At 46.2% G+C, this 26,122-nt stretch overlaps 1 protein-coding gene and 1 long non-coding RNA gene across 2 annotated transcripts; one reads left to right on the top strand and one right to left on the bottom strand.

The window, feature by feature from the left end:
• Positions 1-279: 279 nt before the first annotated feature.
• Positions 280-16,897, bottom strand: LOC137096973 (uncharacterized). Its single transcript, XR_010909861.1, has 2 exons — positions 16,608-16,897; positions 280-1,318 (listed from the first exon to the last, which is right to left on the bottom strand). It is a non-coding gene; the product is annotated as an uncharacterized lncRNA (long non-coding RNA).
• Positions 16,898-17,254: 357 nt separating this feature from the next.
• Positions 17,255-21,070, top strand: FOXD3 (forkhead box D3). Its single transcript, XM_060773653.2, has one exon. The coding sequence runs from the start codon at positions 17,791-17,793 to the stop codon at positions 19,054-19,056; it is 1,266 nt and encodes a 421-aa protein (XP_060629636.2). The 5' UTR covers positions 17,255-17,790; the 3' UTR covers positions 19,057-21,070.
• Positions 21,071-26,122: the final 5,052 nt, after the last annotated feature.

Raw genomic sequence — 26,122 nt, 5'->3', positions numbered from 1 at the left:
TGGAATCACTAGGTTGCTGTGAGGTTTGTTGGAAACAAGGCAAGCGGGGATTATATATCTGTGGAATCTCCAGGGTGGGAGAAAGAACTCTTGTCTGTTTGAGGCACATGTACATGCTGCAATTGATCACCTTGTTTAGCACTGAATAGCCTTACAGCTTCAAGGCTTGGCTGCTCCCTGCCTAGGGGAATCCTTGCAATACACTTTTCTTTTTCCTCCTCCTACAGAGACCAGCAGAACCCGTACCCTGGCGGAAAGAACTTGAGAATCAACCCCCAAAGCAACAACATTATTTTTATTTCAAAGTATCAAAATGCCAAATTTCTTGACAAAACAGGGAGTTATTGCATTTGTCTGCCTTATCCATAGTTCCACAGGAAGGGGGAAAGAGACACAGTCTCGTTGGACTTTATGTTTTTGTGTATTTGTCCAATTTATTTCAGAGGAAGTGTAAATGCTGGATCTTGGAGGATGAAAACAGGCGTTTTGGACTTCAACTCCCACCATTTCTAATAGCTTCAGGCCCTTTCCTTTTTCCCCCTCAGCCACTTAAGCAAAAGGGAAGGGGCCTGAGATTGTTAGGAATTGTAGGAGTTGAAGTTCAAAACACTTGGAAAGCTGAAGTCTGCCCATGCCTGAGATACACTGTAGAATTGGTAAAATTTAACACCACTTTAACTGCAGTGACTTTTTTTCAGGAGCAACTTGAGAAACTGCAAGTCATTTCTGGTATGAGAGAATTGACCATTTGCAAGGACATTGTCCAGGGGATGCCCAGATGTTTTTGATGTTTTATCATCCTTGTGGAAGGCTTCTCTCATCTCCATGGATGGGGAGCTGGAGCTGACAGAGGGAGCTCAACCCATTCTCCCTGGCTGGAGCTGACAGAGGGAGCTCAACCTGCTCTCCCCGGATTCTAACCACTAATCTATTGGTCGGCAGTCCTGCTAGCACAAAGGTTTAACCCATTGCATGTCTACTGCAATGGCTTAATGTTATGGGATTCTGGGATCAGTAGTTTGGTAAGGCACTAGCACTCTTTGGCAGAGAAAGCTGAAAGCCCTTTAAAATGACAGCTCCTATGATTCCATAGCACTGAAGCAATCAAAGTGGTATCAAGCTGCACTACTTCGCCTGTGCAGATGTACCCATAGCCTGAAAGGGAAGAGAAGACTTCAAGCTCTTCTGTTGGTTTAGGAAATGGAATTCTCCTTTCTTTCTGGGACTCACAAATCCCCTGGAAGTCAATGCAAGCTCTCTTTGGAGAAGGTTGCCCATCCCAATGCTTGAGAAGAAATCCCTCTAGGAGGCCATTCACCTGGAAAGAATAGAAACAAAAACAGCCCTGTATGAGATGGTGAAGATGATGGGAAGCCACTCTTGCTGTGAATCCATCAGATCACATGGTTGGATGCTTAAGATAAAAGGAGCAGGGTGAGAGCAAATCTATGTTCTGTGAAGAATCAGGCCCTGCCTTTCTCATCTCTTTGTTCCAAAATGGTCAAGGATGCAGCCTGAATTTTTATACTTTTTCCTAGAAATGTCCAAGTCCTTTCCCACCTGATGCTCAAGAGGAATCTATCCATCCATCCATCTATCTATCTGTCTCCTGGGTCTTTGCGGTAATGATACAAAACCAAAAAGAATTGGATGTTCTGCTGGGGAAGAGGACACAACACCACACCTTTCTGTATTTCTTTCTTCAGCCTTTAGAGATAGCAAGCCTGCTTTTTGAGCAGAGCAGCTACCAGAATATATGCCCGAATCTCCCCAAAATATGAAATCTGTAACAATGAGAAAAGAGCACCTTTTTAAATACTGCGACATAACTACCACCCTCACTCTCACTTGCAAAAAGCATCCACATCATTCAAGAATTGTGAAGAACATGGAGCATGATATATACAGGCATGGGCAAACTTGGCCCCTCCAAGTGTTTTGGACTTCAACTCCCACCATTCCTAACAGCCTCAGGCCCTGCTTAAGTGGCTGAGGGGGGAAAGGAAGGGACCTGAGGCTGTTGGGAATGGTGGGAGTTGAAATCCACAACACCTGGAGGGCTGAGGCTGTTAGGAATGGTGGGAGTTGAAATCCACAGCACCTGGAGAGCTGAGGCTGTTAGGAATGGTGGGAGTTGAAGTCCACAGCACCTGGAGAGCTGGGGCTGTTAGGAATGGTGGGAGTTGAAGTCCACACCACCTGGAGGGCCCAAGTTTGCTCATGCCTGAAGTAGATACACCCCAGAAACTCAGGGCGGGTGAAGTTCATTAGCCAGAATCTCCGGGCTTTGTGGGGCTCTCCAGGGTGCTGAAACCATTTCGCCTGGGCGTCAGCGCCTCAGAGGGATGCTTTAAGATTCAGACTCTAATCCAGAGCAAATCCATTGATATTACAGACGCTTTCACACACCAGCATTTGTTTTTATGAGACAGGGCTGAGAAACTGGAAGGAGAATCATAAAATCGTAGAGTTGGAAGAGGCCTCCTGGGCCATCCAGTCCAACCCCCCGCCAAGAAGCAGGAAAATCGCATTCAAAGCTCCTCGACAGGAGGTCATCCAGCCTCTGCTTAAAAGCCTCCAAAGACGGAGCCTCCACCACTTACATCCCATTGTAGTTTTACAATGTCCTTAGCCTTATAAACAATAATAATAACTAAATGGGTTGCTGTGAGTTTTCCGGGTTGTATGGCCATGTCCCAGAAGCATTCTCTCCTGACGTTTCAACCACATCTATGGCAGGCATCCTCAGATTAATTAATTAATAAAAACTTTATTTATATTTATATTCCATCCTCTCTCCCCAGGGGACTCAGCCAATGAGTGCTGTTGCCTCCCCAAACTACAACTCCCAAGATTCCATAGCATTGAGCCAAGGCAGTGGTGTCGAAGTGGGTTAACTCTACAGTGTAGCTGTACCATTGGAAAAGGCTTCGAAGCAGTGACAGGTTGTTTTTACAAATCAACAACAACAACACAACCTCAAGATGTTGTTTACTGCTGTGGGCTGCAGTCCTGTACCAATGTTTGTCGAATAAACTGCACTGAGCTCAATAGGAGTTGCTTTGAGTTGGTATGGAGAGGATTACAAAGCCTGCAAGCAGAAGGGAGTGGATGAAACCACGGAAGAATTGATTAAGGTGGACTAGGAGGATTAGTTCTCACTGACCTGCTTCTGGCCGCATTACCTCACATGGCAAGCTGAGGCTCTCCAAGCTGAAGGTTACCTCGTTGAAAGAAAAGGAAATGAGGCAAACACACACAACACGTTGGCAGAGAAAGCTAAAGACCCGTGGCCGTTAAAGTGTCGTCAACCTGGATTAATTCCACAGTGCGGATGCACCCAAATTTCCTTCCTCAACTGCCATGGCCTAGGAAAGCTTTTTTCTCTCAGCTAATTTCTAAAATGCGACAGGCTGGTGTTTGCGCACTGATACTCCAGACTAACCCGGCTATGTCTTTCAAGAAAACAAAAAAAGAAATCAGCTAAAATCTAATTTTATAAACTTTTTTTTCAAAAATAATTAAACAGCAATTCCATTTTAAAAACACATGGTTCCCAAGGGTCTTATAAAATCACTCAAAACATCTTAGAATGGCAATTTAAACGCTTTGATCCTTATTGAAAACTATTACGAGTTTGGATTCAGAAAAAACTAGTCAACATGATTTTCAAATACTTAAAAACAATTAGAATATGGTGCATAATAATAATAATAATATCATAATAATAAATATGCGTATAATAAATAAATAATAAAAAATAAGTTCCCCAAGGGGGTTGAGAAGAGCGGGGTACAAATATCTGAAATAATAATAATAATATGGTGCATTATTATAATAATATAAATATCACAATAATTATTATAATGAATATTATAATTATACAATAATATAATAAGAATAATATAAGAATATTATAATAGTAATATAATAGTAATAATAACAACAACATATAATATAATTAAAAAATCGTGTCAGGAGCAGCTTGAGAAACTGCAAGTCGCTTCTGGTGTGAGAGAATTGGCCATATGCAAGGACGTTGCCCAGGGGACGCCCGGATGTTTTGATGTTTTCATCATCCTTGTGGGAGGCTTCTCTCCTGTCCCCGCATGTGGAGCTGGAGCTGACAGAGGGAGCTCATCCGCACTCTCCCCGGATTCGAACCTCCGACCTGTCCGTCTTCAGTCCTGCCGGCACAAGGGTTTAACCCATCGCGTCACTGGGGGCTCCAATAATAATGATAATAATAATAATAATAATAATAATAATAATAAAGTTTATTTATAACCCGCCTTATTTCCCCGAGGCTGTTTATCCCAAATAAGAATCCTGAAACACAGAATGGTTTTCCCCCTCTCCGTATTGCAAATGGGGAATGGATTTGAACTGAAGCACCAGATATTAAGAATGCCTTGCTTTACGAGATTGTGGCAACCATGCGATTGGAACCCAGTTTAAAGTGTATTCTACACCGTAGAACTAGTGCAGTTTGACACCACTTTAACTGCATTGGCTCTATAGAATCATGTCGTTTTACAGTCATTCGTTTTCTCTTCCAAAGAGAGGTGTTGCCTCACCAATCTTCATCTCCCATCATTCCATGGCATGGAGCCATGGCAGGCCAAGTGGTGTCAAATGGCATTCATTGGGCAGTGTAGAGGCGAACACACAGGCTACAACAGGCCTGGGCAAGCTTGGGCCCTCCAGGTGTTTTGGACTTCAACTCCCACAATTCCTAACAGCCTCAGGCCCTTTCCTTTCTCCCATCAGCCGCTTATGAGACACAGCTCCTCTTTTTCTCTTTGCCTGCCTCCTCCGCCTTTCCCTCCTGACCTTAATGGAGGGAGGCTCAGGCTACCTTTGGCGTGACTCTCTATGGGAGAGAGCTCTGCAATCCGGCCTTGTTATTGTTTGGTTTACTCAACTCTGCACATCTTTGGAAGCGCAGGTGCGTTTGTGCGCAATTCTTAGCAGTAGTTGGATAGATGGATACTAGATAGATAGATAGATAGATAGATAGATAGATAGATAGATAGATAGATAGATAGATTGTTTTATTTTATTTTTATTATTTTGCAAGCGTTGAAAAAGGGTTTTGTAAAACGGGACAGATAAAAACGAGCAGGAACATAATGTTTGACAGAAGGATCCAAGATGATAAAATGCCTTCTCCAAACGGGGGCGGACGGGCTGTGTGTATATGAGGAAAGTGGGGGGGGGGGGGGGAAGCAGGCAAAATTGGTAAGTCTTTTAATAATAATAATAATAACAATCATCATAATAATAACCCTAACCACTAATACTATTAATAATTTTATATTAATAATGTTAATTATTATATTTCATTATAGAATCATAGAATCTTAGAGTTGGGAGACACCTCTTGGGCCATCTAGTCCAACCCCCTCCCAAGAAGCAGGGAAAATTGCATTCAAAGCACTATTATATTATATTGATACTAAGAATAAGAATAATAGGAACAACAACAACCATGCTCTCTACCCCACTTTAATATTCTATTGTATTCTATTATGTTATATTATATTAATAATAACAAATACAACCTATGCTCTCCCCACTTATATATTATATTAATACTATTAATAATAAAACAAAAGCAACCTATGCTCCCCCCCCCCCCCTTTAATATTATGTTGTTGTTCATTCGTTCAGTCGCTTCCGACTCTTGTACCAGCCCACGCTGACCTCATGGACCAGCCCACGCCAGAGCTCCCTGTTCGCTGTCACCACCCCCAGCTCCTTCAAGGTCAAGCCAGTCACTTCAAGGATGCCATCCATCCATCTTGCCCTTGGTCGGCCCCTCTTCCTTTTTCCTTCCATTTTCCCCAGCATCATTGTCTTCTCTAAGCTTTCATGTCTTCTCATTATGTGGCCAAAATACTTATTATATTATATTAATAATAATAACACACAACCTATGCTCTCCCCCCCCCACTAATATTATATTATATTATATTAATACTATTAATAATAAGAAAAAAACCTATGCTCTCCCCCACTTTCATATTATATTAGATTTATATTATTATTAATAATAATTTATTTATTTATGTGTTTATTTATTTATTTATTTATTTATTTTATATACCGCTTTTCTCAGCCCTCAGGCGACTCAAAGCTGTGAACAACATGAAACAAAACATCAAGAGACAATTATAGGGCAATTAAAAACAATTGTAACATAAATCATTAAATATCAGTATAATAAGAAAAACAACCTATGCTCTCCCCCACTAATATTATATTAATATTATTAATAATAACAAAAACAACCTATGCCCTCCCCCACTTTAATATTGTATTGTATTGTATTGTATTGTATTAATATTATTAATAATAACAAAAACAACCTCTACTCTTCCCACTTTTATATTATATTATATTAATAATAACAAACACAACCTATGCTCTCCCCCACTTTCGTATTATATTATATTATTAATAATAACGAAAACAACGTATGCTCCCCCCAATTTGATATTATATTATATTAATAATAACAAACACAACCTATGCTCTCCCCAATTTCATATTACATTACGTTATATGAGTACTATTAATAATAACAAAACAACCTATGCTCTCCCCCCACTATTATGTTATATTAATAATAAAAACAACCTATGCTCCCCTCCCCAACTAATATTATATTATATTGTATTGTATTGATACTATTAACAATAGTAACAAAAGCAACCTATGCTCTTTCTTCCCCATGCCCCCCCCCCTTTTCCCTGCCTGGCGGGGATCAGCGGGAAAGGACAGAAGTGGAGGCAGGATCACGTCCAAGGCGGTTCTTTCAATGGGGGAAGTCATTTGTTTTGCTCTCAAGACAGCTCCGGCCTCTCTCTCTCTTTCCATCTCTCCCCACCTTTTCCTGCTCTCTTTTTTTCTTTCTCCTGACAACGGAGGAAAAAGACCCCTTTTGGAGAGAAAGCCCACTTTGGATGAAAGCTGACATGCCGTTGATAACTCCATGCTAATGCGGAATAATTAACATAATAGCCATAATTAAAAGCAGCGCTAACAACGCCGTGGATTTATCACCCCGTTTTACTGGCTTGCTGCCCCTAACTGCTCTCTCTCTCTCTCTCTCTCCTCTCCTCGTGAATTAAACGTGTTGCCTTTTTTTAACCGTTTGTACATTTCCAGGACGAATCAAGACCCGGTTTGGCAACATGAGGAAGGTGATGTGGGGTTGGTTGGTTTGTTTGTCCAAAGCACCTTCCTCTGCTTGCGTGGGTCTCTCGAATTCTTGGTCCTTTGAATGCGCGGTTGAGGACGCCTTTCTCTCGCTTTGATTATAAGCTGAGCCTCTTTGAAGGAAAGGGTGGTGTTGTGTTTATAAAATTGCGTTGGAGAAAACCTCAAGCCGGGTGGGTAGAGAGCTAGATAGATCTCAAGTCGTTACATTGGATGGGGGTGGCAGAAGAGAGAGGGTGGGATTCAGGAGGGCCTCTTGAAAGACCCCCTCCCCCACCTCCATTTCTGCAAAGCTGCTTCCCACCCTGAAGAAGAGGCCAAGTAGAGAAGATGATGCCTCATCTGCCTCGCTTTCTAACGCCTGGCCAATTTCCTTACAGCAACGAAAATTATTTCCCCTCTCAACCTCGGTCCTTTTCCACGATTAATAAAGATTTCCATCTCTTGGTGGACCCTGATTTTCCTTGTCGGAGGAGGGGAGCACAGCACAGAGACACAACACACACTCTTATTATTATTATTATTATTATTATTATTATTATTATTAGATACATAACAAGATCACTATGCTGGCTATAAATATAGTAAATAAATAATAATAATAAATAATTTTATGATCTCGTTTGCTGTGTACTAATCTTGTTGTGTAATAATAATCTTATTATTATTATTATTATTATTATTATTATTATTGGGTTGCTGTGAGTTTTCCGGGCTATATGGCCATGCTCCAGAAGCATTCCCTCCTGACATTTCTCCTGTATCTATGGCAGGCATCCTAAGAGGTTTGTTCAAAGATCTGTTGGAAGCTAGACAAGTGGGGTTTCTATATCTGTGGAATGTCCATGGTGGGAAAAAGAACTATTATTATTATTATTAAATTATTATTTGTTCAAAGATCTGTTGGAAGCTAGGCAAGTGGGGTTTATATATCTGTGGAATGTCCAGGGTGGGAAAAAGAACTCTTGTCTGTTTGAGGCAAGTGTGGATGTTGCAGTTGGCCACTTTGATTAGCATTGAATAGCCTTGCAACTTCGGAGTCTGTCTGCTTCCTGTCTGGGGGAATCCTTTGTTGGGAGGTTATTAGCTGGCCCTGACTGTTTCTTGTCTGGAATTCTCCTATTTTTGACTAAAACAACGATTCATTATTGATTAGTCAATTTTTGGCTACTGTTCTTTATTTACTGTTACGATTTTAGAATTCCAGACAAGAAACAATCAGTTCCATTTTTATTTATCGTATCAGAAGCAAACCGAGGGTACTGCTGTAATGTATTTTAAAAGTTGACATACTAAAAATGTCCTTTGACCAGTAGCTAGCTATTTGGAGTGTTTGTGGTGTTGCTTTAAGTCCTCCATTGTGCATATGGTAGGGCTCAGACTGCATTGTAATAATAGGTGGCCTGTGATTTGCTCTTCTCCACACTCGCATGTCGTAGACTCCTCTTTGTGGCCAGCTACTGGTCACAGTTAATCACCTCCCAACAAAGGATTCCCCAGGCAGCAAACAACCAGACCTTGAAACTTGCAAGGCCATTAAAAGCTAATCAAGGTGGCCAATTGTAACATCCATACTTGCCTCAAACAGACAAGAGTTCTTTCTCACACCTTGGGTATTTCAGGTATATAAACACCACTTGTCTAGTTTCCACCAGACCTCACAACCTCTGAGGATGCCTGTCAAAGATTTGGGCGAAACTTCAGGTGAGAATGCGTCTGGAACATGGCCATACAGCCCGGAAAACTCACAGCAACCCAGGGATTCCAGCCACGAAAGCCTTCATTATTATTATTTGATGCACAATAAGATTAGTGCACAGCATACAATATCACTATGATGACTTTTGTATTTGATCACACCTCAGACACTTCCCAAGTGTCTAGGACTGTGCATATATTGAAGAATAATGCATGCATTGGCTTTTGCAGCTGGCAGATAGTAATTTTGTCAGCGCCAATTGTTTTTAAGTGCAGACCAAGGTCTTTCGGCACTGCACCCAGTGTGCCTATCACCACTGGGACCACCTTGACTGGCTTGTGCCAGAGTCTTTGGAGTTTGATCTTTAAATCCTTATTATTATTATTATTATTATTATTATTATTATTATTATTATTGGCATTGGTCTAACTACCACAGCAGGTCCAACCAAGTCAGAGAGATCTCAGCTGAGGAGTGGAACTAAGAGCACCTAACCCATTAGCACTGTGGAGAAACAAACCTAAACGACGTCTAGACTGGCTTGGACATCGCCCAGGATAAAAAGGACTCCATCCATCGACAAGTGGGCTACAGAATCAAAACATTATTATTATTATTATTATTATTATTATTATTATTAGAAACACAACAAGATGAGTCCACAGCAGACACTCTGCTGGCTGTTGTATTGGATTATTATTATTATTATTATTATTATTATTATTATTATTATTATTGGGTTGTTATTATTGGGTTATTATTATAATTATTATAATTAGAACAAAACCACCAAGGCCACCCAATGCTTCAAGTCAAGCCTGCGCTTTAGCTCCCCAATTAGGGAAAGTGAGGGGGCCGAGGCGAGGCTAAGGGACCCCCTCGAGTGCCTCCCTTCCTCTTAAAACGATTACAGAAGAGAGGCCTCTTCACTCAGGCTGGCCCTTTCCTTCCTTCCCCCCTCCCACTTCCACCTCCAATCCCACCTAGTCTCCGGATTCATTTTTCCCGGCCCCGACACACGCGCTCGGACACATTAGGACCAAAGTGAGCTGTAATTAATTTCCTCTCTTCCATCATAAGTTGTTCCCTCTCTCTCTCTCTTTCTCTCATCCGCCTCCCTCCTTCCGCCACCTCTTTGGGCCGAGTTATGTCTCTATCTGGCTCCATATCGATCCAGTTTCCCCTGTCGCCGGGCAGTGTGCTCGTGTGTATTTGTGTGCCAGAGGCGCACACCGTCGCAACCTCGTCCATCCTCGTCTTCTTTGGCCTCCCCGAAAGGGAGACCACCCCTAAAGGCCTCCTTCGGGGCTTCTGTTGCCCAGCTCCCCCCTCCTTGGGGAAAGTTTGGTGATTATTATGAAAGGTTTTCCCGTCTCCCTCTCCCCCTCCCTCCCCACGACACCCTGGCTAAGCTTAGCGCTGATGATTGAAGACGTGTGGGTTTTAAGAGCAAACTTCAATTAGGCTTAAAATAGGATTTACTTAACGCTCACACACTGGCAGGGAGGCTGGGACAGAGCTGAGCTCCATCTTTGGAAGAGGATTCCCTCTTCCCCTCCTCCTTTCCCATCTAACAACTCCATCTGAGTAGACAACAAGTGCATCTAGACCAGTGGCTCTCAACCTTCCTCATGCCACGACCCCTTCATACAGTTCCTCATGTTGTGGTGACACCCTACCATAACATTATTTTCGTTGCTACTTCATAAACAGTAATTTTGCTACTGTTATTAATCGTGATGCAAATATCTGATATGCAGAATGTATTTTCATTCCTGGACCAAATTTGGCACAAATACCCGATAAGCCCAAATTTGAATACTGGTGGGATTGGGGAAGGTTGATGTTGTCATTTGGAAGTTGGAGTTTCTGGGATTTATAGTTCACCTACAATCAAAGAGCATCCTGAACTCCACCAAGGATGGGATTGAACCAGACTTGGCACACAGAACTCCCATGACCGACAGAAAATACTGGGTCATTGACCTTGAGTTTTGGAGTTGTAGTTCACCTACATCCAGAGAGCACCGTGGACTCAAACAATGAGGGATCTGGACCTAACTTGGCACGAATACTCAGTATGCCCAAATGTGAACACTGGTGGAATTGGGGGGAAATAGACCTTGCTTTCCGGGAGTTGTGGTTGCTGGGATATATAGTTTACTTAGAGTCAAAGACAGTGGTTCTCTCCCCAGATGTTTTGGCCTTCAACTCCCAGAAATCCTAACACCTGGTAAACTGGCCGGGATTTCTGGGAGTTGTGGGCCAAAACACCTGGGGACCCACAAGTTGAGAACCACTGGTCAAAGAGTCATGTTCCAGAAGCATTCTCTCCTGACTTTTCACCTGCATCTATGGCAGGCACCCTCACAACCTCTGAGGATGCCTGCTATAGATGCAGGCGAAACGTCAGGAGAGAATGCTTCTGGAACATGGTTATACAGCCCAAAAAACTTACTACAACCCAGTGATTCCGGCTATGAAAGCTTTCGACAATACAGTTATACAGTTTGGAATATGTCAGTGTTTCTTAACCTGGGGGTCGGGACCCCTGGGGAGGTTGCAAGGGAGTGTCAGGGGAGTCGCCAAAGACCATCAGAAAACACGTATTTTCTGTTGGTCGTGGAGGTTCTGTGTGGGAAGCTTGGGCCTATTCTATCGTTGGTGGGGTTCAGAATGCTATTTGATTGTAGATAAACTATAAATCCCAGCAACTACAATTCCCCAAAGTCAAGGTCTATTTCCTCAAACTCCACCAGTGTTCACATTTGGGCATACTGAGTATTCCTGCCAAGTTTTGTCCAGATCCATCATTGTTTGAGTTCAAAGTGCTCTCTGGATGTAGGTGAACTACAACTTCTAAACTAAAGGTCCATGCCCACCAAACCCTTCCAGTATTTTCTGTTGGTCATGGGAGTTCTGTGTGCTAAGTTTGGTTCAATTCCATCCTTGGTGGAGTTCAGAATGCTCCTTGATTGTAGGTGAACTATACATCCCACAAACTTCAACTTCCAAATAACAAAACCAACCCCGCCCCCCCCCAACCCCACCGGTATTCAAATTTGGACCTATCCGGTATTTATGCCAAATTTGGTCCAATGAATGAGAATGCATCCTGCATATCAGATATTTAAATTATAATTCATAACAGCAACAAATTGCAGTTATGAAGTAGCAACGAAAATAATGTTATGGTTGGGGGTCACCACAACATGAGGAACTGTATTAAGTGGTTGTGGCATTAGGAAGGTTGAGAACCACTGGACTATATCTATATGCTTAAAAACATTGGTTTATGGACTAGTATTCTGTATATATAGAATAAGCTTGTTAGTAAACTGAGGGGATATTTTTAAAAGAAGATTACTTTGCTTTTGTCTCCTGAGAGTATATTTTAACTAAGAGGTTTTAAGGGAGGACAGGTGGGCAACTGTAAACTCAACTTCAAAGAAACAACCATGCTAACCGAATATATTTTTGTAATGGCATGTCTTTATCTTTGGCAGTTTAAAAACATGGTTCTTCAGTCTAACAACTGAGTTACCTGTGTGCCATTACATTACTGCTGTTCAAAGAGTTGAATTCTCACAAGGTCATGATTTACCTGACTAGTAGTTTTCAAAAGGTGGTCTCTATGGAGATTCACATTTGCCAAACGGACGTGACATCATTTTTACCTTTTCAATATCACCCACTGAGCCATGGCAGTCCAAACTGCATTCATTCTGCCGTGTAGGTGCACCCAAAGCGAGGGAAAATGTGGAGCTCCCTCCCCACTCTGGAGCCTGGGAGAGCCTCCCTCCCTCTCCTCCCCGTCTCAGATGGCAACCTCGCCCGAACAAGAGGTTCCTACAATAGAGCCCTAATCGAGGGGAAACGTTTCTTTTCACGCTAAGCGCCCTAATTAATAGTATGAATCAATTAATTTGACTTTTATTGTGTCGAAAGAGGGGGAGAAGGGAGGGGAAAGCGCCACGGAGGGAAGGGAGGATTTCCCTCTCCCTGCCTTCCACCCCGCGTTATGTTTTCCCCTGAGATTTGATGGAAACCCCTCAAGACAAGTCCAGAAGGATCTCTCACCAAGAGGCGCAAAGAGACCAACTTTGGCAAGGTTTAGCTTCGGGGAAGGAAAAAAAAACACGCATAACAAGAATATTATCCAGTTGATGTTGGTGTGCATTTTTTTTGTAGTTGAGACTGAATGATTTAAAATACACTGCCTTGTGGGTCGAGCGTGGACGTGTGCCCACTCCTTCCTCTACACGCGTGGGCAAAGAAGTCTCTGCGATCCCGTCTAGAAGGTCTCTTGGAAGGGAAGTGGAAAGGCAAAGCCTCAAGGAGCCCAAGATCAACAAAACGTGAAGGAAGGGGTCCGGAAAAGGAAACGAAACAAAAAAAAAAAGTCAGGGCCCTTCCACACAGCCATATAACCCAGAATATCAAGGCAGAAAATCCCACAATATCTGCTTTGAACTTGGTTATCTGAAGGCCGTTCCACACAGCTGAATATAATTCCACATTATCTGCTTTGAACAGGAATATATGGCAGTGTGGACTTAGATAACCCAGTTCAAAGCAGATATTGTGGGATTATCAGCCTTGATATTATGTGTGGAACGGCCGTGAGTCCACTGCCATATATTCCTATTCAATGTGGGGTTTTATTCAGCTGTGTGGAAGGGGCCCGCAGTTACTTCCAGGAGTTTTGGACAAAAGCAACGTTTACAAAGGAGTGTAGAGGGGAAATCTCTTATCCCAGCCCGAGTCTTGTTCCATGGGTTTCCCCCAAAGTAGGCTCTCTTTGGAACATCCCTAACCCTGCTCAAGGTCCTTCTTTCCCAGGCTTGGAAAGGGGGAATTCCTTCACTCTCGGGATCGATTTTTAGAGACATTTTTAGAGCAGGCCCTTTCTGCTTCCCCCACTTTTAGGCGAAGGTAGGATTGGGGGGGGGGGGTCATTTATAACCAAGAAAAAGGAGGCGAATGCACAGCACAGACAAAAATGGCCAAAATATAACTCAGTCCTAAAAGAGAGAGAAGAAACAGGAAAGAAGGAGAGGGGGAATAAGAAGGGAAGCAAATAGAGGAAGGAAAGAAGGAAGGGGGAGGGGAAATAGGAAGTGAGGGAAGGAGAGAAATAGAGGGAAGAAAAGAAGGCAGGATGGAGAAATGGGAAGCAAAGGAAAAGGGACAGAAAGGGTAATAAGGAGGAAGGAAGGAAGGAAAACAAAAGACAAAACTATTATTTTCCTGGGGAACTGTTTCTGCTTGTTTCTTCCATTCCTGTTCCCAGGACAAATCCGGTGACAAGTTGAGATGGCTGAAGACCTTACATGGACTAATCACCTTCAGACTTCACCAAAAAGGAAGGAAGGGGAGAAGAAAGGATTGAAGGAAGGGAGGGAGGATTGGAGGAAGGGAGGAAAGAAGGGAAGAAGGAAGGAAAAAAGGACTGAAGGAAGGGAGGAAGGGAGGATTGAAGGAAGGGAGGAAAGAAGGAACGAAGGATTGAAGAAAGAAAGGATTGAAGGAAAGATTGAAGGAAGGGAAGAAGGAAGGAAGGACTGAAGGGAGGAAGGGAGGAAGGAAAGAAAGGAGGGAGGATGGAAGGGAAGAAGGAAGGAAGAATTGAAGGAAGAGGGAGGGAGGGAAGAAGGAAGGATTGATGGAAGGAAGGGAGGGAGGATTGAGGGAAGGAAAGAAGGAAGGATTGAAGGAAGGAAGGAAGGAAGGGAGGAAGAATTGAAGGAGGGAAGGAAAAGACGAAAGAAAGGAGGAAGGAAGAGAGGGATACCAGATTCTCCTAGAAGAAACAACTGGAACAACCAGACCTCCCGACTCAACAACCGGACGGGAGTCTTCCTTCCTTCCTTCCTTCCTTCCTTCCTTCCTTCCCTCTTTCCTTTCTCCTTCTCCTCCCCTTTAGGTAGAGAATAAATCAGCCTCCTTTATTCCTCACTCTTCCCTCCATTTTTTCTTTCGTTTCCCTCCAATTCAATCGTAACAGGGCCCTTCTCTCCTTCCCTATTGCATCCCCGCCATCCTTTTATCTCCTTTTATATATAAAAAAATTAAAACCCCTACATTTAAAAAAGAAAGATTATTGTATTTTTCCTGTAATACTGTAAAATGTTCTCTATCTTGTCTTGGGTGGGGATGACGTACAATCGGAGAAAACAAAAAACTAGAAGGAAGCCTTTATTTGGGGCGAGGGGAAATCGTTTTGTTCTTTTTTTTCCCAGGGAGGATTCAGAAGCCACGGGTCTGTCGAGATTGGTGTGGACCGAAACCACGGACGGTGATGACAACAACAACCCCCAGGATAACGAAGAGAAAACCTAAAGCCACCCACGGAGCAAAGCGTTCCCTTCCTAAGCCCCAAAGTGATGGTTCTCCGTGGAAATCGATACCTTTGACAATACAAGAGGAAATCGAAATTCGCCACCAACTTTTGACAACTCTCTCCCCGTCCATTTTTTCCCCAATTCTCTCCCCCCCCCCCCCCCCCTTTTTCCTCGGGACGTCGTTGGCCTTCCACCTTGGCTCTCCTTCCTTCCCACTCAGCCCTCTCCTCTTTTCCTCTATTTTAATATGCAAATGAGCGACGGTGACGTCCTCAACAACCTCCACGAAGCCCTACTAATCACAAAGCTCTCTTCCTCCTTGAATATTTTCTCGTCTCTCCTTTTGTTGTTTTACGCCTTTTTGTTTTATTCCTATTTGCAAGGAAGCTAATAGAGAAATCGATAGCCATTTCCTGATCCCCTCTTCCCAGCTGATGCTGTTTTGGGACGTTAGGACGAGAAGAGAGGGGCAGAGAAAGAAAACAGAGGCTTTATCCCTATACGCCTGGCATGGGCAAACCTCGGCCCTCCAGGTGTTTTGGACTTCAACTCCCACAATTCCTGGCCTCAGGCCCTTTCCTTTTCCCCCTCAGCCGCTTAAGGGGGAAAAGGAAGGGGCCCGAGGCCAGGAATTGTGGGAGTTGAAGTCCAAAACACCTGGAGGGCCTAGGTTTGCCCATGCCTGCTATATAATGGTGTTACCTCCCTGCTCTCGGCTCCCAAGAAGGTCCAATTCATTCCTTTTGCTCCTTCCTTGCAAAGAAAGCCCTTTGCAAGTAAAATCAATTGGTTGTTGTTGTTTTTCCAAAGCAAACTGCACAAAAGTGTGGCGGTGGGAAAGTGCAATAGGTTCTAGGGTTTGTTTTGGTTTGGAAGGAAAGAGAAAGTGCCTCACTCAAGGATGTCAAGGGAGGGGACTAGGGGAAAGCCTAGCCGGCCTCTCTCAATCTCTCTCAGTCTCTCTCTCTCTCCCTCTCTCTCTTTGTTGACAATCCCCTGAAACAACTTGAGTTTTGCCCGGCTCGGTTGTGGGGCGCTGACGTCACAGCGTCACGTGGCCCCGCCTCCTCGGAGTATATCTGGAACGGGAAAGTAATCTATCAGGCAGCCTTTTAAAAAAGGGGGACTTTCAAAGGGTCCTGGTCACGCCGCTGGTTTTTCTTTAACACCCCCCCCCCCCTGTTTCCTGCAAGGAGGAATCTCTCTCTTCTCTGACACCCAATACAGAAAAGAAGAAAAGAGAGGGGAAAGGGGGTGCCTGTCTGCGTTTCGGGGGTTAAAGAGAGGGGAAGGCAAGGAAAAGAGTCGAGATGGCAAGAGCGGATGGACAGAGATCTAACCTGCGGCGCTGAGAAGGGATCGGGTCGGATCGCAGGTCCGGAGGCGCTTCTTTGAGGGGATCTCTCCGCCTCTTCCTCTTCTTCCTCTCCCCGCGATCCCGAGGCCGAGGCAGAGCTGGGAAAGGAGCTCCGCCGGGACCAGAGAGCGCAGACCCGTCTCCGCAGCCTCCCAGACCACCAACACCAGCAGCAGCAGCCTCGACGACGCCCCTGCTTGCTTCCCCTCCCTCCCCTCGAGGTGAGCAGATCGGGAGAGGAGCGAGAGAGAGGGAGGAGGAGGAGGAGGAGGAGGGAGAGAGGGAGGGGAGACCCCCACCCACAGGCCCCCCCTCCCTCTGCCGAAAGGAGAGACCTCCGACTCCCCGACGCCCGGAGCCCAGCCCCAGATGCCACTGAGGGGAGAAGAGGCCGCCCGAGCTGGACCCTAGAGCAGGAAAGATGGGAGGAATAGATAGAGAAAGGAAGGAATAGATAGGAGAAAGAAGGAATAGAGGAAGAGAGGGAGGAATAGAAGAAGGAAGGAATAGAGGAAGGGAGGGAGGAATAGATAGAGGAAGGAAGGAATAGATAGAGGGAGGGAGGAATAGATAGAAGAAGGAAGGAATAGAGAGAGGAAGGAAGGAATAGTTAGAGGAAGGAAGAGAGGAATAGATAGAGGGAGGGAGGAATAGATAAAGGAAGGAAGGAATAGAGGAAGGGAGGGAGGAATAGAGGGAGGAAGGAACAGAGAGAGGAAGGAAGGAATAGTTAGAGGAAGGAAGAGAGGAATAGATAGAGGGAGGGAGGGAGGGAGGAAAGACTAGAGGAAGGGAGGAGGGAGGAAAGAAGAAAAGGAAAGGGGGAGGGAGAAAAAGAAAATAGACCCCCTCCCCCTTTTTGTGGAGGTCTAGCTTTGCTTGCTCTCCACACACCTATTCCTATAAGAAGTTGAGATGGCCGGAGAAGAGCTTGAGAGAGGATAATTGCCTTCGATCAGTAGAAAGGAAGGGCCAGGCAGGCAGTGGGATCCCTTCTTTCCCCTCCAGCCCCGCTACCTGTTGTTGAGGCACTTGGGGAGGCGGGGGGCTGCTGTTCTCCCCCCTCCTTTTCCCAAGACCCTCCTCCTCCTCCTCCTCGGGAGAAGTCTTCCTCCTCCTTCCTCCTCCTCCTCCTCCTCCTGCTGCTGCTCTTCTCCGGCGCGGGGATGACCCTGTCCGGCAGCCTGAGCGCCAGCGACATGTCCGGCCAGACGGTGCTGACGGCCGAGGACGTGGACATCGACGTGGTGGGCGACGAGGGTGACGAGGCGTCGGCGGCGGAGGAGGGCCCGGACGGGGCGGTCGGCCTGCTGGAGGGTCCCCGGGTGCCCCTGCCCTTGCCCTTGCCCGCCTCGCAGGCGGAGGAGGAGGCGCCCGAGGCCAAGGAGCCCGGGGCCGAGGAGGGCGAGAAGGGCGCCGCCGGCGAGGAAGGGGCCAGCTCGGCTTCCTCTTCCTCTTCTTCCTCCTCTTCGTCTTCCTCCTCGGCGGCCTCGTCGAAGCCCAAGAGCAGCCTGGTGAAGCCGCCCTACTCGTACATCGCGCTGATCACGATGGCCATCCTGCAGAGCCCGCAGAAGAAGCTGACGCTGAGCGGGATCTGCGAGTTCATCAGCGGGCGCTTCCCGTACTACCGGGAGAAGTTCCCGGCCTGGCAGAACTCCATCCGGCACAACCTCTCTCTCAACGACTGCTTCGTCAAGATCCCCCGCGAGCCGGGCAACCCGGGCAAGGGCAACTACTGGACCCTGGACCCGCAGTCCGAGGACATGTTCGACAACGGCTCCTTCCTCCGCCGACGGAAGCGCTTCAAGCGGCACCAGCAGGAGCAGCTCCGCGAGCAGACCGCGCTCATGATGCACAGCTTCGGCGCCTACAGCCTGGCCGCCGCCGCCGCCGCCGTGGCCGGGGGAGGGGGCTCTCCCTACGGGCGGGCCTACGGGCTGCCCCACGGCGCCTACCCGCACCCGGCCGCCGTGCCTTACCCCTACATCCCGCCCGTGGGGCCCATGCTGCCGCCCGCCGTGCCCCTCCTGCCCGCCTCCGGGGCCGAGCTCAGCCGCAAGGCCTTCAACGCCCAGCTCGGCATCCAGCTCAGCGGGCTCGGCGCCGCCGGGGCCGGGCCCATCAAGGCCGAGCCCTCCGCCTCCAGCCGGCCCTCCTTCAGCATCGAGAACATCATCGGCGGCGTCGGGGTCGCCGCAGCCGCCGCCGCAGCCGCCGCCAGCTCTTCCTCCACTTCCTCTTCCTCTTCCTCCTCCATCAGCCAGACTTTCCTGCGGCCGCCGGTGAGCGTCCAGTCGAGCCTGCTCGCCCACCAGCCGCTCTCGCTGTCCCGCAGCACGGCGGCCATCGGGCCCCTGCTCTCCGTGCCCACGAACCTGCTCTCGGGACAGTTCCTGCCACCCTCCGCCGCCAAGTGGCCCGCCCAGTAGGCCCAGTAGCCCCCGTCTCCCTTCCTCCCTCCCTCCTTCCCTTTGATTGACTCTTGGCCGGAAAGACCTTGTCCTCCAGGAGAGGGACGCCTTTGTTCTTTCCTGGGACTCCAAACAATATATATAAATAGATATATATATGTCAACAGACAACAGCCTCACTTTGGGACTTGAAAGAACTTCTCAGGCCCTGGCCACTGCTCTGCAGGCGCTCCCTCTGAGGAGACCCTGCTCCGAGACCGGGATGGTGAGGACAACAAACCACAGGGAAATAAATCCTCTCCAAGATGGACACTTAATGCAGTTTCGAACTGTTGCTGAAGGAAGTGTGTTTCCCGGCTCTGCAGGTGGATCCATAGTTTGGAGGCGTGGACAACAAACTGCATTCAGTGCGGTGGGAAGCTGGATCTACACTGCCATACAATCCAGATTATCTGGATTATATGTACATTAGTTTACACTGGAGGGTGGCCAACGTGATGGGCACGATGTAGGATTTTATATGGCGGTGTAGATCCAGAGTTTGTTGCCTGGCCGCGGGCGTTTTGGAGCTAGCTTGAAACTGCATTAAATAGTCAATGTAGACGGGGATAATAATAATGCCACAATTCTTCTCACTCTCTCTCTCACACAGAATGCTCTCTGGACCCTTCCACACAGCCATATAACTCAGAATATCTAGGCAGAAAATCCCACAATATGTGCTTTGAACTGGGTTATCTGAGTCCACACTGCTATATATTACAGTTCAAAGCAGATAATGTGGGATTTTGTTCAGCTGCGTGGAATGGGGCCTCTTTCTATGTCTCTGTGCAAGTCAAGCTAAAAACAGAAATTTCCTCATTTGGGTCAGGAAGGGGAAACGCTGGGCTTCCTTCCTTTTCCGGGTTTTATTTTGTGGAGAAAAATAAGGAAGGGAAAGAAAAGGAAAAGAAGTATCGCAAAGAGGCATTTTGACCATTTAATGCAGTTTCAAGAAAGTGGGGGGTTGTTGTTTTTTTTACACGGCTGAATAAAATCCCACATTATCTGCTTTGAACTGGAATATATGGTAGTGTGGACTCAGATAACCCAGGGCCCTTCCACACAGCCCTATATCCCAGAATATCAAGGTAGGAAATCCCACATTATCTGAGTGTGGACTCAGATAACCCAGTTCAAAGCAGATATTGTGGAATTTTCTGCCTTGATATTCTGGTATATAGGGCTGTGTGGAAGGGCCCTGGGTTCCCAGAGTCCACACTACCATATATTCCAGTTCAAAGCAGATATTGTGGGATTTTCTGCCTTGATATTCTGGTTTATATGGTTGTCCGGAAGGGCCTTAAAATGATTCCATGGAAATCCAGGTCTGAGACCCGGATGGCGACTGCAGAGCACTGACGCGCGTTATGTAAGGGCTTTCTTTCTTTCTTTCACATGCCTTTTTGGAAGAGTTGGTTGCCTGGCTGCCCCAGTTCCAAGCTAGCCTCAAAACCGCATTAAATGGTCAGTGCAGATGGGGGCAAGGGTCCCTGGTTGACTGTCACTCAACCGCCTGCAAAACAAAGCAAAGCAAGGATGTCTCTCTATCTAGTCTGTAGAGGGAAACCTCACAATGCGGGAGACATAAAGGTACCTATTTGGAAGGGGAGAAAAGGGAAATGACGGACTCCCCTTTCCACTTTTTATTTTTTTAAGACATTCAAAAAAAAAGGAAGCAAGAGCAAAGGGGGGAAAGAGACCCCAAGCCCCAGAATGTACGATGGGAAAGGTTGGGGACCCTCGAGCCTTCACTTTTGTTGAAGACTCTTAATTCCTCCGGTCGTTTCAGCCACAACGGAAAGGCTTAAAATATGGGGAAATTGGGGATTTTTATTATTATGAAAAGAAATGAAAAGAGATGGGGAGAAGGGAGGAAAGACCCCTGTGGTTCAATGACAGAAGCCTGTTTATATATTGAATGACTTATATGTGTTCTCAATGTTATTCCTCCGTATTGTACACAGCTTTGTAAATAAATTTTTAAAATGGTGCTTTATGGATTGTTGGCTGGCTAATTCTGGAAATCGGGGAGAAATATCCAAAGGCAGGAAAAAGAACGGGCGAGGTGGATAGGGTTGAATAACAGGTCGAGAATATATACATTGCGTTGCTGTGAGTTTTCCGGACCGTATAGCCATGTTCCAGAAGCATTCTCTCCTGACGTTTCGCCCACATCTATGGCAGGCATCCTCCGAGGTGAAACGTCAGGAGAGAATGCTTCTGGAACATGGCTATACAGCCCGGAAAACTCACAGCAACCCAGTGATTCTCAGTCATGAAAGCATTCGACAATATATACATTGGGTTGTTGTATGGTCATGTTCCAGAAGCATTATCTCCTGACGTTTCGCCTGCATCTATTGCAGGCATCCTCCGAAGTTGTGCGGTTCTCAATATATACATTGATTTTCTATTTGAAATCAGTGAGATTGACTTCCAAAGCAAAAAATCTGGATTTCAATGCAAACCAAGAAGTCAATGGGATGCAACATTCCGATGCCTAACCTGAAGTGGAAGTAGATCCCGAGAAAATCAATGAGAAAGATCAATATTTTCCCTCCTTTTGGGGTAAAATTTCCCATGATAGGTGTCCTCGTCCTTTTTCCCTCTTTAAATGGCTTTAACGTGGCGGGGAAAAAGATTTATTCTAATTTCCGGAGGAGGGATTTGTGGATCTGATATCGATCTTAACAGATTTCGGTAGGTCAATAAATACAATTATTATTATTATTATTATTATTATTATTATTATTATTATATAAAGAAACCTGATTTGAAATAGAGACTCAAAAAATTGAGGAGGGTAAACAACAAACCAATTCTGGTTTCAGAGCGGGACGAAATCGAATTAGTGCAGAATCTTAGTTTAAAAAAATGTTTTCAAGCCTATTTCCAATGAGTTAACAAACCTTAATGTATCGGATTTATTTCTCTCTCTCTCTCTCTCTCTCTCTCTCTCGACATTTTTCTCCAAGGTAAAACATGTCTATTCTGTTCTCTCTCTCTCTCTCTCTCTCTATATATATATGTTATTCTGGGTTTGCTGTGAGTTTTCTGTTCTCTCTCTCTCTCTCTCTATTATTCTGGGTGAGTTTTCCGGGCTGTATGGCCATGTTCCAGAAGCATTCTCTCCTGACGTTTCAGCCACATCTATGACTGGCATCCTCAGAGGTTGTGAGGTCTGTTGGAAACTAGGCAAGTGAGGTTTATAAATATGTGGATATATGTTATTCTGTGTTACCAGAGTATCTATCTAATGCTTGGTTTCTGATTTGAGGCAAATGAAAGAAAAGTCTGTCGGCCCCATGACTGCAAAAGCAGTCACAGAATAGGGAGGCTGTGGATTTGAATGGCTAGGATCCCCAAAATCAATGTCGCACGTCGAGGGAAAGAAAATTGTGAGGATGCCCGGGGGGTTTTCTTTTTGGAGACTTTATAGGATCGAAATATCTCTATATGAGTAGATTTAGGGTACAGAGAAATGGGCGAGGTTCCTTCGAAAACAAAGGGCTGGAGGTTTGCAACCTGCAGTAGTTTGAAGAGAATGTTGTGTCCGTTGTTTCAATCTTGTTTTGCTTCTTTTTACAAACGATGCGCCTTCGAAATGCGGGCAAGAGGACAGGACAAGAGCAACCGAGGGGCGCCTCCCAAGCAGGCCTGCAGGCAGTCCTCTCCCGCCGGCTTCCTCTCCGAGGAGGGAAACTTCTCCTTTTGCAAAGGCGCAAAGGCTGGCCTCCAAGGAAGGAGGGAGGGAGGGAAGGAGAGAAGGAGGCGCTGGCCTTCCTCCCCCGCGAAGAAACCGTCAATATTATTCCGCCCTAAGTCAACATTTATACACCTCGGGATCTGCGGACGAAAATAAAGTCCTGCTGACCGGGGAGGGGCGGGGGAGAGGGGGGAGCGGAGGGGCTGAACTTGAGAAATAAAGGAGCTGCCAAGCACTGGAGGCGGGAGACGCTCTCGTCCCAGGCGGAGGTGAGCAGGCAGGCTCCGCTTTGGAGCCCATGGCCTCGCCGCCTGCCCACCCAGCGCCTTTCATCCACACTTGGGTTCTTTGGGAGTCGCAGATTTGCGGCTCTCCGCTGCCGTCGCTGTTGCCTTCCTCCTCCTCTTCCCCTTCCTCCTTTTCCTTCTGTTTCTCTTCCTCCTCCTCCTCTTTTTCGTCTTCTTATTTCTCCCTCTCCTCTTTCTCTCTCCTTTTCTTCCTTCTCTTTCCAATCTACTTCTTTCTCTTCTTCTTACTTCTCCTCCTCCTCTGCTTCTTCGTCTTCTTATTTCTTCCTCTCCTCTCCTCCTCCTCTTCTTCTTCTTTCTCTTCTTCTTTCTCCCCCTCCTCTTTCTCTCTCCTTTTCTTCCTTCTCTTTCCTCTCCTTTCTCTTCCTCCTCTTCCTTCTCCGCTTCTTATTTCTCCCTCTCCTCCTTCTCTCTTCTTTTCTTTCTTCCCCTTCCGCCCCTCCTCTTTTTCTTCCTCCTGTTCCTCCTCTTCTTCTGCTTCTTTGCCTTCTTATTTCTTCCTCTCTTCCTCTTCTTCTTCCTCTTCTTCTTCCTCCTTTGCTTCCTCCTATTCCTTCTCTTCCTATTTCTCCCGCTCCTCTTTCTCTCTTCTTTTCTTCCTTCTCCTTACTCTCCTCCTCCTTCTCTTCTGCTTCCTCGTCTTCTTATTTCTCCCTCTCCTCCTCTATCTCTTCCTCCTCCTCCTCCTCCTCTTCTCCTTTGCATCCTCCCCGTCTTTCTCTTACTTTTATTTCTCCCTCTCCTCCTTCTCTAGCCTTTACTTCTTTCTCCTTCCTATCCTCCTCTTCTTCTGATTCTTCTTCCTCTTCTTATTTCTCCCTCTCCTCCCCTTCTTTTTGTTCCTCTTCCTCCTCTTCTTCCTCTTCCCTTGCTTCATCCTTTTCCTTTCCTTATTTCTCCCTCTCCTCTTCCTCTTCCCCTTTCTTTTTTCTCCTTCCTCTCTTCCTCTTTTTCCTCCTCCTTGTCCTCCTCCTTTTCTGATTCTTTGTCTTCTTATTTTCCCTCTTCCTTCCTTCTGTTCTTCTTCCTCCTCCTTTGCTTCCTTCTCTTTCTCCTATTTCTCCCTCTCCTCCCCTTCTTTTTGTTCCTCTTCCTCCTCTTCTTCCTCTTCCCTTGCTTCATCCTTTTCCTTTCCTTATTTCTCCCTCTCCTCTTCCTCTTCCCCTTTCTTTTTTCTCCTTCCTCTCTTCCTCTTTTTCCTCCTCCTTGTCCTCCTCCTTTTCTGATTCTTTGTCTTCTTATTTTCCCTCTTCCTTTCTTCTGTTCTTCTTCCTCCTCCTTTGCTTCCTTCTCTTTCTCCTATTTCTCCCTCTCCTCTTCCTCCTCTTCTTCTGCCTCCTCCTTTGCTTTCTCCTCTTCCTCTTTCTCTTCCTCTCCTTTTCTTCCGTCCCTTCTTCTCCCCATCTTCTTCCTCCCCACTTTTCCTTCCTTGTTAGCAGAGAGCGGCATATCAGAGGAATTATGAGACATATGCCGCAAGTAAGGAGCAAAAACGAGTAACCAAAGTTATAAACAAGCCTTTATTTAGGAGAACTGGGGCCCCTTCTACATAGCTGAATAAAACCCCACATTTTCTGCTTTGAACGGGAATAACGGCAGTGTTGACTCAGATAACCCAGTCCAAGGCAGGTATTGTGGGATTTTCTGCCTTGATATTCTGGTTTATATGGCTGTGTGGAAGGGGCCTAGGGACCATCCAATCTGGTCCCAGGCTTTCTGCTTTAAACTGGATTATATAGAAAACCTGGGATCAGATCCTGGGATATAGGGTCTGTCTGGAAAAGGCCAAGGTAGTGGATAGAGAAAAGTAGCTAGGCTACACACATTGTAGTAGAGACCATAGAACCAGAAATTCACTTCTTGTTCTTCCTCCTCCTCTCCTCCTCCTCCTTCTTCTCCCTCCCCCTCTTCAGCTTCTTCTTTCTCCTCCTCCTCCCCTCCTCCTCCTCTTCCTTCTTCTTCTCCCTCCCCTCTTCCTCTTTCGCCTCCTCCTCCTCCACTTCCTCTTCCTTCTCTTCTTCCTCTTCTTCTTCTTCTCCTTCTTCTTCCTCCTCCTCCTCCTCCACTTCCAATTCTTCTCCTTCTCCTTCTCCTTCCTTTTCTTCCTCTTCCTCCCCCCCCTTCCCACCCCTCCGCTCTCAAAATCCCAAGTTGTTCCACAGTTGTGTCTGGCTAATCGGTTTTTACACAAACAGCAAATGGTCCGTGGTGGCGGGGCCAGAAATCCAGCCCGGCTATATTTAGCTGATACTCCTGGGAAAAGAGGCCGGGAGTGGCTTTGGGGGGGGGGGGGGAGATGATAGGGGGTTGTAGAGGAAGGCAGGGGGAGATGTTCTTGGATTCCCTTCTGGGGCTGGGGAGGCGGCAGCCCTTCTTCGCCTTGACGTGGCAGGACAGGGGGCTCATTCCAGCCCTGAGCCTTTGTTGCTCAGAAAATTACGCCCCGCATACCTCCGCGCATAGCTGCCATGCCTTGCGCGGCCCGGATTGCCTGCTTCTGGGTGCCTGTGTTTGTGTGGCTTTGGGGTCAACAGAAGCCTTTTCCCTCCCCCACATCCCACCCCAAAAGAGCACCCTTTGGGGTTGGGAAGATGGTAGTCAGGTCAGGTGCCCTTTAGAAGTGTGGAGAAAAGAGGAGAGAGAGTCATCAGTCAGCTTTCTGTCTAAATTTTGGACTTTGGCTGCATTTCTACCCAGTGTGGACTTGATCTACACTTTAACTGCCATGGCTCAATGTTAGAGAACCCTGGGGATCTGTAGTTTGGGAAGACACCATCACTCCTTGGAGGAGAAGGCTAAGGATCTTGTAAAACTACAACACTGCTTGCTTTGGGCAGTTTAGATGCACCTTTTGACGGTGGAGAGGATCCGGTCTTGCCTTTGACAGTGAGTGAGGTCGGATGCATAACTTGAAAAAGTTAGAGATGTTTCCCAGCCCAGCAAGAACAATATTATGTCTAATACATTTTGTAGACATACCCATATATGTGGCTGTATGTCCCAGGATCTTATCCCAAATTATCTCATT

The sequence above is a fragment of the Anolis sagrei genome, chromosome 4, assembly GCF_037176765.1.
Source record: "Anolis sagrei isolate rAnoSag1 chromosome 4, rAnoSag1.mat, whole genome shotgun sequence".
Taxonomy (NCBI): Eukaryota; Metazoa; Chordata; class Lepidosauria; order Squamata; family Dactyloidae; genus Anolis; species Anolis sagrei.
The sequence above is the reverse complement of the archived record's forward strand: the minus strand, read 5'-3'. Positions and strand labels throughout refer to the sequence as shown.